The sequence below is a fragment of the Brassica napus genome, chromosome C3, assembly GCF_020379485.1.
Source record: "Brassica napus cultivar Da-Ae chromosome C3, Da-Ae, whole genome shotgun sequence".
Lineage (NCBI taxonomy): Eukaryota > Viridiplantae > Streptophyta > Magnoliopsida > Brassicales > Brassicaceae > Brassica > Brassica napus.
In genome coordinates, this window is record NC_063446.1 from 42,486,088 (window position 1) to 42,499,093 (window position 13,006).

The following is a 13,006-nucleotide window of genomic DNA, read 5'->3' on the forward strand; positions in this document are numbered from 1 at the left end:
TATCTTTGAAAGCCGGTTCCATTGTGAAAGTAGTTCGTTTTGAGGTTGCTAGGTGATCAAGCATGTACAAGATAATTGATCATCAATTCCTCATCCGTTTCATCCCACCAACCATTATTAATGAAGTCATCACGAGTGCTCCTGAGATCAATCTCCAGTCATGATTAGACTGTTCGACAATCTCCAAGTGATTGCGAACACAAACCTAGAACTCCCATGTATATTATCATATTGCAGCTGAGTTTATATTATGTTTCGATATCATAACTGATATTTAAACTCGCACATGTGGTTGGGCAAATTTGTTCTGTCCAGGGCTCTGACCTCACCAAAGAAACAAATCGAGTCGCTATCCATCTCCTCATTGACCCGTAAGAAACAATCAACACAAATTTTGTTCGTATTACTGTCTATATTGTGCTTACATCAATGATCAAAAATATTTCCTACCCCTGTGGTCGTCTATTTATCTTCCTTACTTATCAAACTAATTTCACACAAACCTTTATTTTACAACTTAAAAGAAACCACAACAACCCAAACAATCAAAACACGAAAAAACAGAATCCCAAAAAAGACGAATCATTAATGATCACCTCCCTTTTTGTCTAATCTTACAAATAAACTTCAAAACAAATATACCAAACCAATCACCTCAACTAAAACTCAACGACACATACATCGAATCAGCTAAACAAATACAAACTACACGGCCAACTACTTAACAATTTACAAACTTACTTTCGCAGATGCTTACGAAGAAGACGAAAACAACAACCAAGATCAGTAAAATCACCTAAACAAAAAAGCAGAGTAAGTTACGAACTCTGATAAATACAACTAATAACGATTTTTTGTTTACAGGTTACCCATCAAATAAAAGAGAAACAAACACAAACACACCAAGAGACAATCCTGACAGACACAAAGGCGGCAACAACATCTCCACCTGCTCACTCTTCTTATCTCATGAAAATAGCTTACATGCCAAATGTCAACAAACTAATGTTATTGTCTTCTTATGAGAACATAAATTTGTTTAAAACTCATTAAGGCCAAAATACTCAAAATTGTCACTCATTTTATAGTTATTTCTACAAGTCTTCATGTATTTGTTTTAAATGTCTAGTAAAAACAACAAGTTTAAAAATAAAAGACATATAACAAACATAATAAGGATAATAAAAATTATTATTTAATAAACATAAACTTACACAACTAAAATGGAGAAAAAAATATCCAGAAACAAAAAGTAATTTCAACAACTTTAATATAATTTATACTCTCAATAATACAAAAAGACAAATTAAAAAGACAAACAAACAATAAGTCTCACTGGCACATTTACCAACACCACGAACTATATCAATTACATTACTAACACAGTTTAGTCATTCATAAGTGGGTGGAAAACAGTGCCTACACAGTTCATCATCACAACTCTAATCCTATAACAATAAAAAAAATTGAAAAACAATGATTAACCGAAAACGCAAAATTCACAACTAGAATAACCTTAGCAAATATCGTGATGAATCAAGAATTCAGTCGAGAACCCTGTGTATCCTGGTCTACTCCAATAGTGGACAAAAATGAACGTACACACAGCAGCGTTTTTGACAAAGAACGAAAACGACAACGTTTTAGTCGAGCATAAACCCACGATGTCAAGGGTTTTAGTCGTTGACCACTCGTCTTCCCCTTTCAGCCATGCTTGGGTCGAGAGCTCTGTTCTGCGGAAGAATCTGGAATCATTCTCTGTTTCCGAAACGTTCTGGAAACTTCCGAGCGAGTTTCAGAACGAAACGGGTCGGGACGCATAATGGAACATTCCATTGCGACGAAACCTTAGCTTGCTTCATGCTTCGTCTCTCCTCCAGATTCTCTGGTGCCCAGATCGTCCGTACCAGAGATCATCAGGTTCGAATTCGGTCTACCCACCATCTAATTGAGCGTTACTACCTTTGGATTCAGTTTGGGGTTTGCGAGTAATGGGTCTGAGAATAGCGATAAGGCTTGACTTTTATTGTAAAGTTACAATCTTGATTGGTAAGTGATGTGGTTATAAGGTATTGGAGAAGCTTGATGCGGCTCTTGATGTTGGTGGTGTGTATGATCCTGAGAGTGAACGTTATGACCATCACCAGAAAGGCTTCACTGAAGTGTTTGGACATGGGTTTAATACTAAACTCAGTAGTGCAGGGCTTATCTATAAGGTAAGAGAAGGTGCATTCTTGAGATTTTGGTGGGCTTGTAGAGAATATTTGTGCTGATGCTTCTGCCTTTTAGCACTATGGCTTGGAGATAATTGCTAAGGAGCTTCAGCTTGATCAGAAGCATACTGATGTGCAGCGATTGTTTCTAGCTGTGTACAAAAACTTCATTGAGGTGATCTTTCTTGCTTTCGAGAGAGGTTTCCTATTTCGCTTCTAGATTCTTTGGTGTGTATTCACAGCAAAGAACAAGCTAAAGTTTTTGGCTATGTCTTTGATAGTTTTAGTGTATGATGGGCACAGGTTACTGAATCTGTTGGCAGATTGGCAAATATTGCTAAGTAGTAGTATCTCTGGGCTAACAAAGAAAGATATTGCAGTTTTGATGTTAGGATCGTGGAGCAGTTCTTGAACTTTCATATATTGTGATGTTTTCACTTGGTTTTTTGAAGGTAACTGGTTGTATAAAATTACAGGCAGTAGATGCTATTGACAACGGTATCCATCAATATGATACTGACCAGCCCCCAAGATATGTAAACAACACAAGCCTGGCGCATAGGATTGGAAGGTTGAACTTAGACTGGATTGAGCCTGATCAGTCTAGTAGCAAAGAAGATGAAGCCTTTCATCGAGCAATGGAACTTGCTGGCTCTGAGTTCTTACAGGTTTCTTTTTCCTTCTATACTCGCATTTAATTCAGTAATTCATCTGATTCTGATCCTTTTTCGGAATAGAAAGATGCAACTAAGGAAAAGTTGAGAGTACCAAACTAAATCTAGTGTGGAAATTGCTTTGAATGAATGAGCCTAATGTGATACTATAACAAATGTTGTCTACTCGTAAATATATGAAACTCATTTTATTATCCTGGTTTCATAAGAACTGATTGGTGTCCAGAATCTGTTTGACTGTCTGCCTCTTTGAGCGTGAATTGAGAATACAGCCAATGCTAATCTCTATGTTCTACGTTTTGATAGTGTGTTCATTTTCACGCAAAATCATGGTTACCAGCTCGGTCAATTGTTATGGAGTGTCTTGCAGAACGTCATGATGTAGACTCCAGCGGAGAAATCATGAAGCTCAACAAACAATGCCCAGTAAGTTAGAATTTGCTAGACGAATTAAAAATGAGAATGATAAGGACTACTACCTTTGAAAGTTGTTAAGAGTTGTGTGTGTTTTGACAGTGGAAACTCCATATATTCGAGCTCGAGGAAGAAATGAAGATTGATCCTCCCATAAAATATGTCCTTTACCAAGTCAGTTTCATGCATATTACAATGTTCAAACCTTTATTTCTCTTAAGCCAGTGAGTGTTTTGCATGTAATTTCAGGATGATAGAAGCGAAAATTGGAGAATCCAGGCGGTTTCGGTTTCACCGGACAAGTTTGAGAGCCGTAAAGCTTTGCCAATTTCATGGAGAGGTCTTGAAAAGGAGCAGCTCTCAGAGGAAAGTTCAATTCCGGGATGTGTGTTTGTGCATATGAGTGGTTTCATTGGTGCAAACCGGAGCTATGAAGGTGCCTTGGCAATGGCAAAAGCCTCTTTGGTTGCTTAGTTTCCATGTATAACCCAACCCAAAGATGAGTTCTGGTTCTTTGGTTTGAACCGGTCTACAAACATACGATTAGAATCTCAGAGGTTGTAGCTAAAATCTAAGTAACACGATACATTTTTTTTTTAACACAGACTTAAATTACTATAAAACAAATTGTGAAAATGTTCATGTTTCACCAATTGAAGGTTTTTTTTGTAACTTTAGTTTTATTAATCTGCATAAGTCAGTACATCATATTTTCTTGGGATTCAACTCCAAATTTTCGAAGCAGAAACATTAATAAACGCTAGATTTTGATCTGCGCATGCGCGCGAATGTATTTTTCTGTTGCTGTTTATTTTTTATTTCACTATTTAGGATTGAAAAAAAACCCAAATCCGAAGAATCTAACCGATCCCGATTCGAAAAAGTAGTACCAAACCCAAACCGGAATTGATCAAATATCTGAATTATTCAAAATTTTGCTATTTAGATAACTGAAACCTAATCCGATCCAAACCAAAATATTTCGGATATCTGAATGTATATGAAATATATTTATATACTTTTATATATTAATTATTTTTAGATTTAATGTATATAAAAACATTCAGAATATATATGATACATTTAAATTGGTTTAAATACTTGAAAATATATACAAATAGTCAAAAGTAAATATCTAAAATAGTTAAAGTATATTCAAAACACCAAAAATATAAAAAACAATTATTGATTCTCTATCCAAATATTTAAACCAAACCAATTTATATGTTAAGTTTAGGTACTGTGACATATGTTATCCAAATTTACATGAAATATATTATTTTGTTTATAAATTTTGAGAAATTTAAACCATATAGTGAATTTTAAAATTTTAAAAATAATTTAAATAGGTTATTTCAATCCAAACCGAACCCGCAAAGATCCGAACCACGAACCAAAATTTTAGAAATATCAGAATGTTGGAATCTTTGATCCCGAAAACTCGAAACTCAAAGAGACCCGAACTGGACCTGAATGGGTATCTGAACCCCACCCCTAGTCACTATTATATACTCCCTCCGTTTCAATATAGATGATGTTTTAGAAGGTTTGTTTTGTTTCGATTTACATGAAGTTTTGAGATTTTAAGGAAGTTTTGAGATTTTAATGTTAATTTTAACTTTATTGGAAACTGTTCAACCAATTAGATTTTACAATCTTTTTTATAATTGGTTAATTGATTTTAAAATTATATCTTTAAAATATTTTTCTAGGAAAATGTAATTTTCTTAATCTTTATGCACTATTACAAAACATCAAGTATTATGAAACGGAAGGAGTATCATATATGTGTCATCATATAACTAGTCTTATTTAATACCATCATATAAATAATAATATAAGAGAAAATGACCAGGATAGCACTAAAAAAGTTTTTGTCACAAATATAGCCTCTAAAAATAAAAATGACCAAAATAGCACTTAATGTTTTATTAAAAGAAATAAATATACACTTATACTCCAATGGTAAATTAATTTAGACATTAGGGTTTAGAGTTAATGGGTGGGGTTTAGGATTTAGGGTTTATGGTTTATAGTTTAGGGTTTATGGTTTAGAGTTGGGGAGTGGGGTTTTGGGGATAAGATTTCAAATTTTGAAAAGTAAAAAAAATTTAAATTTTTCAAAAGATAAAATACTATTTTGGTCATTTTAGTTTTTGAAAGCTATTTTTGTGACATAAACTTAGAAATGTGCTATTTTGTAAATTTGCCAGATAAAATACTATACCGTAGGAATAATAACCAAATGTTTATAACTCTCACGTATGATCCTGAAACGTTATGGAAGAATAATAATCTAATCACCGGCTAACGTTGACGTGTATCGTAACCGCGTTGTACAGTATATAATTTTACAAATTCGGTTAACTGGTTTGGTACAATAGCACACGCCTTCTCTCCACATTTCCTCCTCTTTCTTCTTCTTCTCCGTAGCTCTCCAACTCTGAGTGAGAGTGAGAGAGAGAGAGAGAGAAGCGAAAGGAAGAATGGAGGTTTTCTACTACATGGTGTTCGGAGTGATGGCTGCCGTAGTGGCGGGTTTGGAGCTGAGCAAGACAAACAAGGATCGGATCAACACTTCTTCTTCCTTCAATTCCTTCAAGAACAATTACCTCGTCGTCTTCTCTATCATGATGGGTACGAGATGTCTCCCACTCCATTACTCTATCGTTTCTACACATACCGGAATCAGCTCTGTGATTCATCGCTACTTGCGATTTCCTGTTATGGATCCGATCTAAGTAGTTATCGCGATTTCTAGACTTCTTCTGTACTAGATCGAATCCAGATGCAGGTTATGTTGTCGCTGATGCTAAATCTTGTTAGTAGAATTAATCTCGTTTTTATTATTATATGTGTCGTAGATCAAAGATTTAGATGAGGTTGATGGCACTTTAGGGCGAGTGATCATCACCTGATGCATAATAGGTTTCTTTTTTTGTGTGTGTAGTTTTGATCAATTTGTAGAAGGTAGTAATTGTTCTTGAATGCATAGATGAGATCAATTAATACACTCTTGATTATGTTTGTTACAGCTGGGGATTGGCTTCAGGGACCTTATGTGTATTACCTCTACAGCACTTATGGTTTCGGCAAAGGAGATATTGGTCAGCTTTTTATTGCCGGTTTTGGCTCCTCCATGTTGTTTGGAACCATTGTTGGATCTCTCGCTGACAAACAGTGAGAATTTCCTTTTCTTTTCTTTTCTTAAGTTCAAGTTTGTGTAATCAGAGGAGAACTATGTTGTTAGGGGAAAATAATATCTGTGCGTGTGTGTTTGGATTCAGGGGTCGAAAGAGGGCATGTGTTACATACTGCATAGTTTACATATTGAGCTGCATCACCAAGCACTCTCCACAGTACAGAGTTTTGATGGTCGGTCGTATCTTGGGTGGTATTGCTACATCTCTCTTGTTTTCAGCCTTTGAATCTTGGCTCATTGCAGAGCACAACAAGGTCAGCCTTAGTTTTATTACTCTTGTTTTTTTTTTCTACATATGCACGTTAGTCACTCTTAAGTGTTCAAAACCTACAAATTCGTAGTATCATTCTTGCGGAAATTCTTTTAGATGCTTGCTACTGGTTTGATAGAAACATAGTTTAACTCCAAGTTATGTCTGCTTGTCGATTAGAGTGATGAGTTGCACTGTTAACTCTGTCAATTCTCGATGGCTGCATTGTTTTGAAACTATCAATTCTGGACTTCAAAATCTAGAGCATATCAAAAATCATTTGCAATCTTTACATAAAGTTTTAGTGATGAAGAAAGTAAAGACTTGGAACCTTATCTTAGTTTTAGCCATAGCTAACGTTAAATTTTTGCTTTCCTGAACAACCATGCACAGAGGAACTTTGACCAACAGTGGCTGTCACTGACATTCTCTAAGGCTGTTTTCCTCGGGAATGGTCTGGTCGCTATTCTCTCCGGGTTGTTTGGAAATCTACTTGTCGACACTTTCTCGTTTGGCCCTGTAGCTCCCTTTGACGCCGCTGCATGCATTCTTGCGATTGGAATGGCCATCATATTGACAACATGGTCGGAGAATTATGGAGATCCATCGGACAGTAAAGATCTACTGACTCAATTCAAAGTTGCTGCCATAGCCATAGCTTCAGGCAGGTTCAAAGTTAGCGTTGAATTTTGAAGGCTTCTCAATAACTCCTTCGTACATTCCCGCAGTAAAACTGTAAGCTATGTATCCCCATTATCACTAACACAATCTATGGATGATTTCTCAGATGAGAAGATTGCATTGCTAGGTGCTATCCAATCTCTATTTGAAGCCTCTATGTACACATTTGTTTTCCTGTGGACACCAGCTCTGTCCCCAAACGACGAAGAAATTCCACATGGCTTCGTCTTTGCGACCTTCATGTTGGCCTCCATGTTGGGAAGCTCTCTTGCAGCTCGTCTAATGGCTCGTTCATCTCTCAGAGTCGAAAACTACATGCAAATTGTCTTTCTAGTCTCCGCTGCTTCTCTTCTGCTTCCCATTACAACGAGTGTATGTGAAGCTAGATTGTTAAACTCTTAGTTATACACAATCGTAGACCCTATAATAATAACATGTTTGCGCAGGTCTTGGTGACGCCATCAAAGGTGAAAGAAGAAGGCTTGTCGTTGACTTGCTCCATTCAGCTACTTGGTTTCTGTGTTTTCGAGGCTTGTGTTGGAATCTTTTGGCCATCGATCATGAAGATGAGATCACAATATATACCTGAAGAAGCAAGAAGCACCATAATGAACTTCTTCCGTGTTCCGCTCAACATATTTGTCTGCATCGTCTTGTACAACGTAAGAATAAGTCAGGTCATCATCCTCTTCACATAATCTTTGTTTTGTTTTTAATCTTGTGGTCGTGCAGGTTGATGCATTTCCGATCACAATCATGTTTGGTATGTGCTCAATCTTCCTCTTCGTAGCTTCCATATTACAACGGCGGCTTATGGTCATCTCCGAAAAGCCAAGTGCGTTCCTTTTCTTCTCTTACAGTCGTATATACATGTTGTGTTCATTTTTGTGGTTGTGGGTACCTACTAAGGAGCTCTTTATGTTTTGTTTTCAGAGGGAGAAGAGTGGAGTCCAATGAAGGATCGAAACTCTGAAGTTGATCCTCTTACCCTCTGATCATTTTCCACTTTTTTTTTTGGTTAATTGATTCGCCGAATCATTGAAAAATAGAAAAAGAAACAGTCCAAATGAAGAAAGGTAATGATTTCCTCTAAGATTTTGCATTGTATGGTTTTGTGATGTTGATTTTTTTAATAGGTATATAACTCTATATTCTACCTTTACCAACTGAATCTTACAATTAGTTTTGTTTTAAGTTTGTGAACTTCTTTGTTCACTATGTACTAGAAATTGAACCACTCTTTGCACACGTTTAATGCTTTTTCACTAATTTAATGTGTTGTTCATTACAGTCGAACATTGAAAAAAGATTGTTCACTAAAAATTAGAAAGATAAATTCAATATATTCAACCTTAAAAGATTTGAATAAAGCTTTGGATCCACGCAATGGGGTTTGAATAGTGTGCGAGTTATTGGATCATTGGTTTAAATCAAACGTGACTATCATTATCTACCTATTCAACCATTTTTTCTAAGTTACATAGTTAGTATAGATTATGAAATATTAGGACCGGTCCGCCCTACGGACAGGATGAAAATTAGCATAAAATATATTTATTTAAATATATATACATAAATAAATCATATTTAAAAAATCATAACTAATTTTCAAATAACATTGTTTATTTAGTCGTCAAATACAATAAAATGTACAAAATTAAACTAACATGATTTTCTTTTTTCTTGTTAAAAGATTTAAGATGATTTTCTTTTGTTAAATAATCTATGTTTTAATTATATATAAAAAATTAGACGTGACATTACATCATTTTTTGTGATTTCTGGAGTTGGAAGACCATAAAAAACCAATGATTATTTTTTCTATTTTTGTTAGGGGATAAGAAATAAACTTGTAAATAAATTCACATATTATTGTTTAGTTTTATATTCTTTAGTGGATTATTTTATGTTTTTATGTTTTTAGTAAATTTAGTTTTTACAGAAGATTATTGTTAAAATTGTTCTATTTTAGTTTGGCGATGTAGAGTTGATGATCTATTTGTTTTAGTTTATGTTATCTAGTTTTTTTTTCTTATGTGTTTCGCGTTAGGTTATATTATAATGTGTCTCAGACTGTGCTATAAACTTTTATTCTTATATCAGTTGTGTATTTATGTTCAAAGATTGTTTTTTTTTAATTCATGAAGCAACCTTTTAAAATATTATATGTTTACTTAGATATATAGAATAACATAATATATTTAATATATATCATTAAAACAAACTTGTTCATTTTTTCTTATATTTATTGTTTTCATTATTTATTTTGTTTCTCTAAAATAAAAACAAACTTCTACATTTGTTCTTATATTTATTGTTTCTTTATGTATTTGCTTATTTTGTTTCACCAATGACATATAATCGTTTTATTTATACTTTTAAAATTTGTCAAATAACATTAAAGTATATTATTATAGTTCCATGAAATAATGCCTAGATGTGATTCTATCAACTGCTAACGCTTGTTTTGTTTAGTTTCTTTATATGTTTATCCAACATTAGTTGACTGACTCGGACTCTTTTCTACATATTAATCAGATGACCTCGCGTATAAAGACCATAGGAACGGTTAAGGATGCACTAAAGGGAAGAAAAACTACACACCAGTGATGATACTTCTCGGCTTAAGCTCTAAAAATATATTGGAATTGGTTTTAAAATAAGTTAATATAAAAAATTTAAACTCTTTTATGAAGTGTTTTCTGCCCAATAAAATTCAAATGTTTTTGTTGTGTGTTTTATTATACAATTTTTTAATTTTAAATTATGAGATCATGGTATGAGTTAGAAATTAATTATACATATGAAATCTTGTGGAGAGCAGCCTGTATAAACCAATTTTCTACTTGGTTTATTTCAAACTAAATATATTGGTCTAGCTAAATTTATATAGCATGAAAAAAAATTATATAGCATGCAACTTTGGTTTGATATAAATATTAATCATTTTATCAGTTTGACACAAAAAAAATGTTCCTAGCTAGATTATTACATAGAAAAATTGTTAACATGACTTTAGTTAAACTTATAATTAAAATTGTAAATTTGACACTCGTGATGAATCTCTTCACTCTTTCTCTTCTCACTTCTGGCTTCCCTTCATCTGCTAGACTCCATCTTTATATTTTTCTCACATTGGACATGACATGTTTTATCACTATCCAACCGATTTTTAATTTGCATTTATGGCTATTTTGTCCTCCTAAATTAATATTATCGAAGTTTCGTTTTAACTGTAGTTATTGTGCATATGGAATGAAACCATAAGTAATGTCTGGTTTTACATGTGTGATAATTCTTTAAAAATACAGCAAATGCAAAAAAATTAACCTTAGTAATGATAAGGATACGGTGGTGGAAGGAGGAGTTTCACATTAACTGTATTAAAAATTAGAAAAGTCGGATACATAATCATGAAAAGTAAAGCAACAAAACCAAACTTGCAAAATATTTGAAGTATTCTAACTTCTTGTCTTTGAGAAATATATTTAAAACCTAATGCAACTGTAATCATTTCCTTAAAATTAACTTCCCCTTGTTCTGTTTCATTAGTCAGTCCGTGCCTTTTTCCAAATTACACAACTTCCTTCTGTGGTGCAACCTCACCTGTGTTCCTCCCATCATCAGAGCTGTTACTTGGTTCAATGGCCTCACCTCTTCCACCTTCCACAACACTATTAGCATCACACACACCATGGTTGATGACACTGCTCTTAGGGCCATCATTGTCGCTTCGTTTTGACTGCTCCAGCACCATGCATAGCATCTGATCCCCAAGGTTGTTATTCCCACCCTGTCAATGTGTCAGTTATCACTAAACATGAAAGCCAGTTCAAGAAAAAAAACTTATCACTAAACATCAACGAATTCAAGTTGCAAAGAACATAAAGTTCTCACAACACTCACCTGATCATGAAGCTCAAAATGAGGCTGTGGTGAGCGTTGGTTGCTATAAAAAATGTAGGAAACGGTGAAGGTCTAATGTTTTACACAGAGTTGAACTCAGATAGCTTCAGTTGAAAGGTTAAAGTGGTCCCAACAATCTCCTGTAGGCATTGTGGGAGGTGTTCCAACCGTCAGAGTCGGTGGAAATTAATCGATGCTTGAAACAATTTTGCCTGAGAAGAAAACACTTTAATCAGAGAAGTTCATGCTCAAAACATAAAAGATTGTCAGACAAACAAAAGCTTAACTAAATACCTAAGTGTTAGGATACAGGCTCGTGACCTCTGTCGATTAAAGCTCAAGGGAGAAGGAAAGGTTTGCACATCATGGCCTTAGACTGAACAGCATACAATCAAGCCTAGGAAAACAATTATGTTGATAGACTAAAAAAACCACTATAATCTTGAAGATACTTACGCAGGAGAGAGTGGAACCTGAACATCTCAGTAGGGATCAGATTAGCAACTGCGGGCACTTCAAACATCTTTGTAAACTCGTTCAGCCGGATAGACACAACAAAATCACAAAGTTTGAAATGATTGTTGCTTCTAGTCACATCAATTCCACTAAGCTCATAAATAGCTCCTTCACGAAGGAGTTCTCGGAACGTGTTCAACCGATGGACAGAAACAAATGCTTGGATGAGAAAGACTGCAAAATAAGGATATTTGTAATCAGAATCTAGAATCCAAGGACAAAACAAATAAGAGGTATTAAAAAAAACCCTCACCTGATCATCCATGAGAAGCATAACGACACCTATTAGTTCACCGCCCTTCTTAGCATTCCTAGCTTCCCAAAAAAGGAGTAGGCGTGTCACGACGATCCGAGCACAACGTCCTCTCCTCAACTCGGAAACGGAGATCTGGGAAGCAGCCATTGTTCTCGCCGGTATGTGTTTGAGTTCAGAGTAGAGAAAATGAATGATTCTGTGATAACCATGAAGCCAGGAACGCCTATTTATAGGATCCAAATTCTGAAGAATCCGAAGAGATAGAAGGTTTTGGTGGAATAAGAAGTAGTGGGGGAAGAATTTACTGAGATTGAATGCTGAGTTTATGGCTTGAACATAAATCGTGATTCCGCTACTTGGTTGTGTTACGACGATGAAGTGATTTTAGGGTTTACAGTCCTGCGGCGTGGAAGAAGAAGGGTGGTTGCAATGGGCCAAAAACAAATAAGCCCGTACAGTTCTCGAATTAATGAAACGCAATGTTTTATTAAAGGAGACACGTGGCAGCACGTCGTGCAACGAATTTATGCGCTGGCAGCTGAGGTGGACCCCCTGGGAGAGATTCAAAGCCTATTTTATATTAATAGATAAAACGCATTAATTATATAAAAATCTGGAGAAACACCAGTAGCAGTGGAACTAGGTATTGGATGTGCAGTTGGCCATGGTAAACCCGATTGGTATCCACCAACTTGAACGTCTTCTTCTATAAACTTGTCAACGCTTCCCAGAGAGGTTGAACAGGTTTGTCTATTTCATTCACATGCGACAAAGTTGCATATGGAAACTCCCCGTGATATAAACAACAACTCATGTTTTTCCAGATCAAATAATTTCTATCCCTTCTGCCCATATAGGTAACCCAGGAAGACACATTTTCTACCTTTTGAGGCA

At 35.1% G+C, this 13,006-nt stretch overlaps 2 protein-coding genes across 3 annotated transcripts; both read left to right on the forward strand.

Moving 5' to 3' along the window:
* Positions 1 to 1,672: 1,672 nt before the first annotated feature.
* On the forward strand, positions 1,673 to 3,973 carry LOC106421845 (MYG1 protein). The gene is made up of 7 exons (XM_013862687.3): positions 1,673 to 1,920; positions 2,070 to 2,216; positions 2,290 to 2,388; positions 2,690 to 2,881; positions 3,194 to 3,313; positions 3,404 to 3,475; positions 3,551 to 3,973. The coding sequence occupies exons 1-7, from the start codon at positions 1,711 to 1,713 to the stop codon at positions 3,773 to 3,775; spliced, it is 1,065 nt and encodes a 354-aa protein (XP_013718141.1). The 5' UTR covers positions 1,673 to 1,710; the 3' UTR covers positions 3,776 to 3,973.
* A 1,698-nt stretch (positions 3,974 to 5,671) lies between these two features.
* Positions 5,672 to 10,221, forward strand: LOC106421831 (molybdate-anion transporter). 2 transcript variants are annotated; one of them, XR_001284258.3, is made up of 9 exons: positions 5,672 to 5,938; positions 6,337 to 6,481; positions 6,589 to 6,757; positions 7,147 to 7,417; positions 7,541 to 7,806; positions 7,881 to 8,096; positions 8,167 to 8,269; positions 8,368 to 8,510; positions 9,973 to 10,221. XR_001284258.3 is itself a non-coding variant. In XM_013862659.3 (8 exons), exons 1-8 carry the CDS (start codon positions 5,788 to 5,790, stop codon positions 8,427 to 8,429), a joined length of 1,383 nt encoding a protein of 460 aa, XP_013718113.1. In that variant the 5' UTR covers positions 5,672 to 5,787; the 3' UTR covers positions 8,430 to 8,703. The 2 variants fall into 2 exon arrangements, 1 of the variants encoding a protein (XP_013718113.1); XM_013862659.3 differs by lacking the exon at positions 9,973 to 10,221 and having other exon boundaries at positions 8,368 to 8,703.
* Positions 10,222 to 13,006: the final 2,785 nt, after the last annotated feature.

Coding starts and splice junctions, on each gene's coding strand:
- LOC106421845 (XM_013862687.3), top strand. CDS start 1,711: ATGCTTGGGTCGAGAGCTCTGTTCTGCGGAAGAATCTGGAATCATTCT. Junction 2,389..2,689: donor TGTACAAAAACTTCATTGAG/GTGATCTTTCTT, acceptor ATAAAATTACAG/GCAGTAGATGCTATTGACAA. Junction 2,882..3,193: donor CTGGCTCTGAGTTCTTACAG/GTTTCTTTTTCC, acceptor ACGTTTTGATAG/TGTGTTCATTTTCACGCAAA.
- LOC106421831 (XM_013862659.3), top strand. CDS start 5,788: ATGGAGGTTTTCTACTACATGGTGTTCGGAGTGATGGCTGCCGTAGTG. Junction 6,758..7,146: donor TCATTGCAGAGCACAACAAG/GTCAGCCTTAGT, acceptor AACCATGCACAG/AGGAACTTTGACCAACAGTG. Junction 7,418..7,540: donor TGCCATAGCCATAGCTTCAG/GCAGGTTCAAAG, acceptor ATGATTTCTCAG/ATGAGAAGATTGCATTGCTA.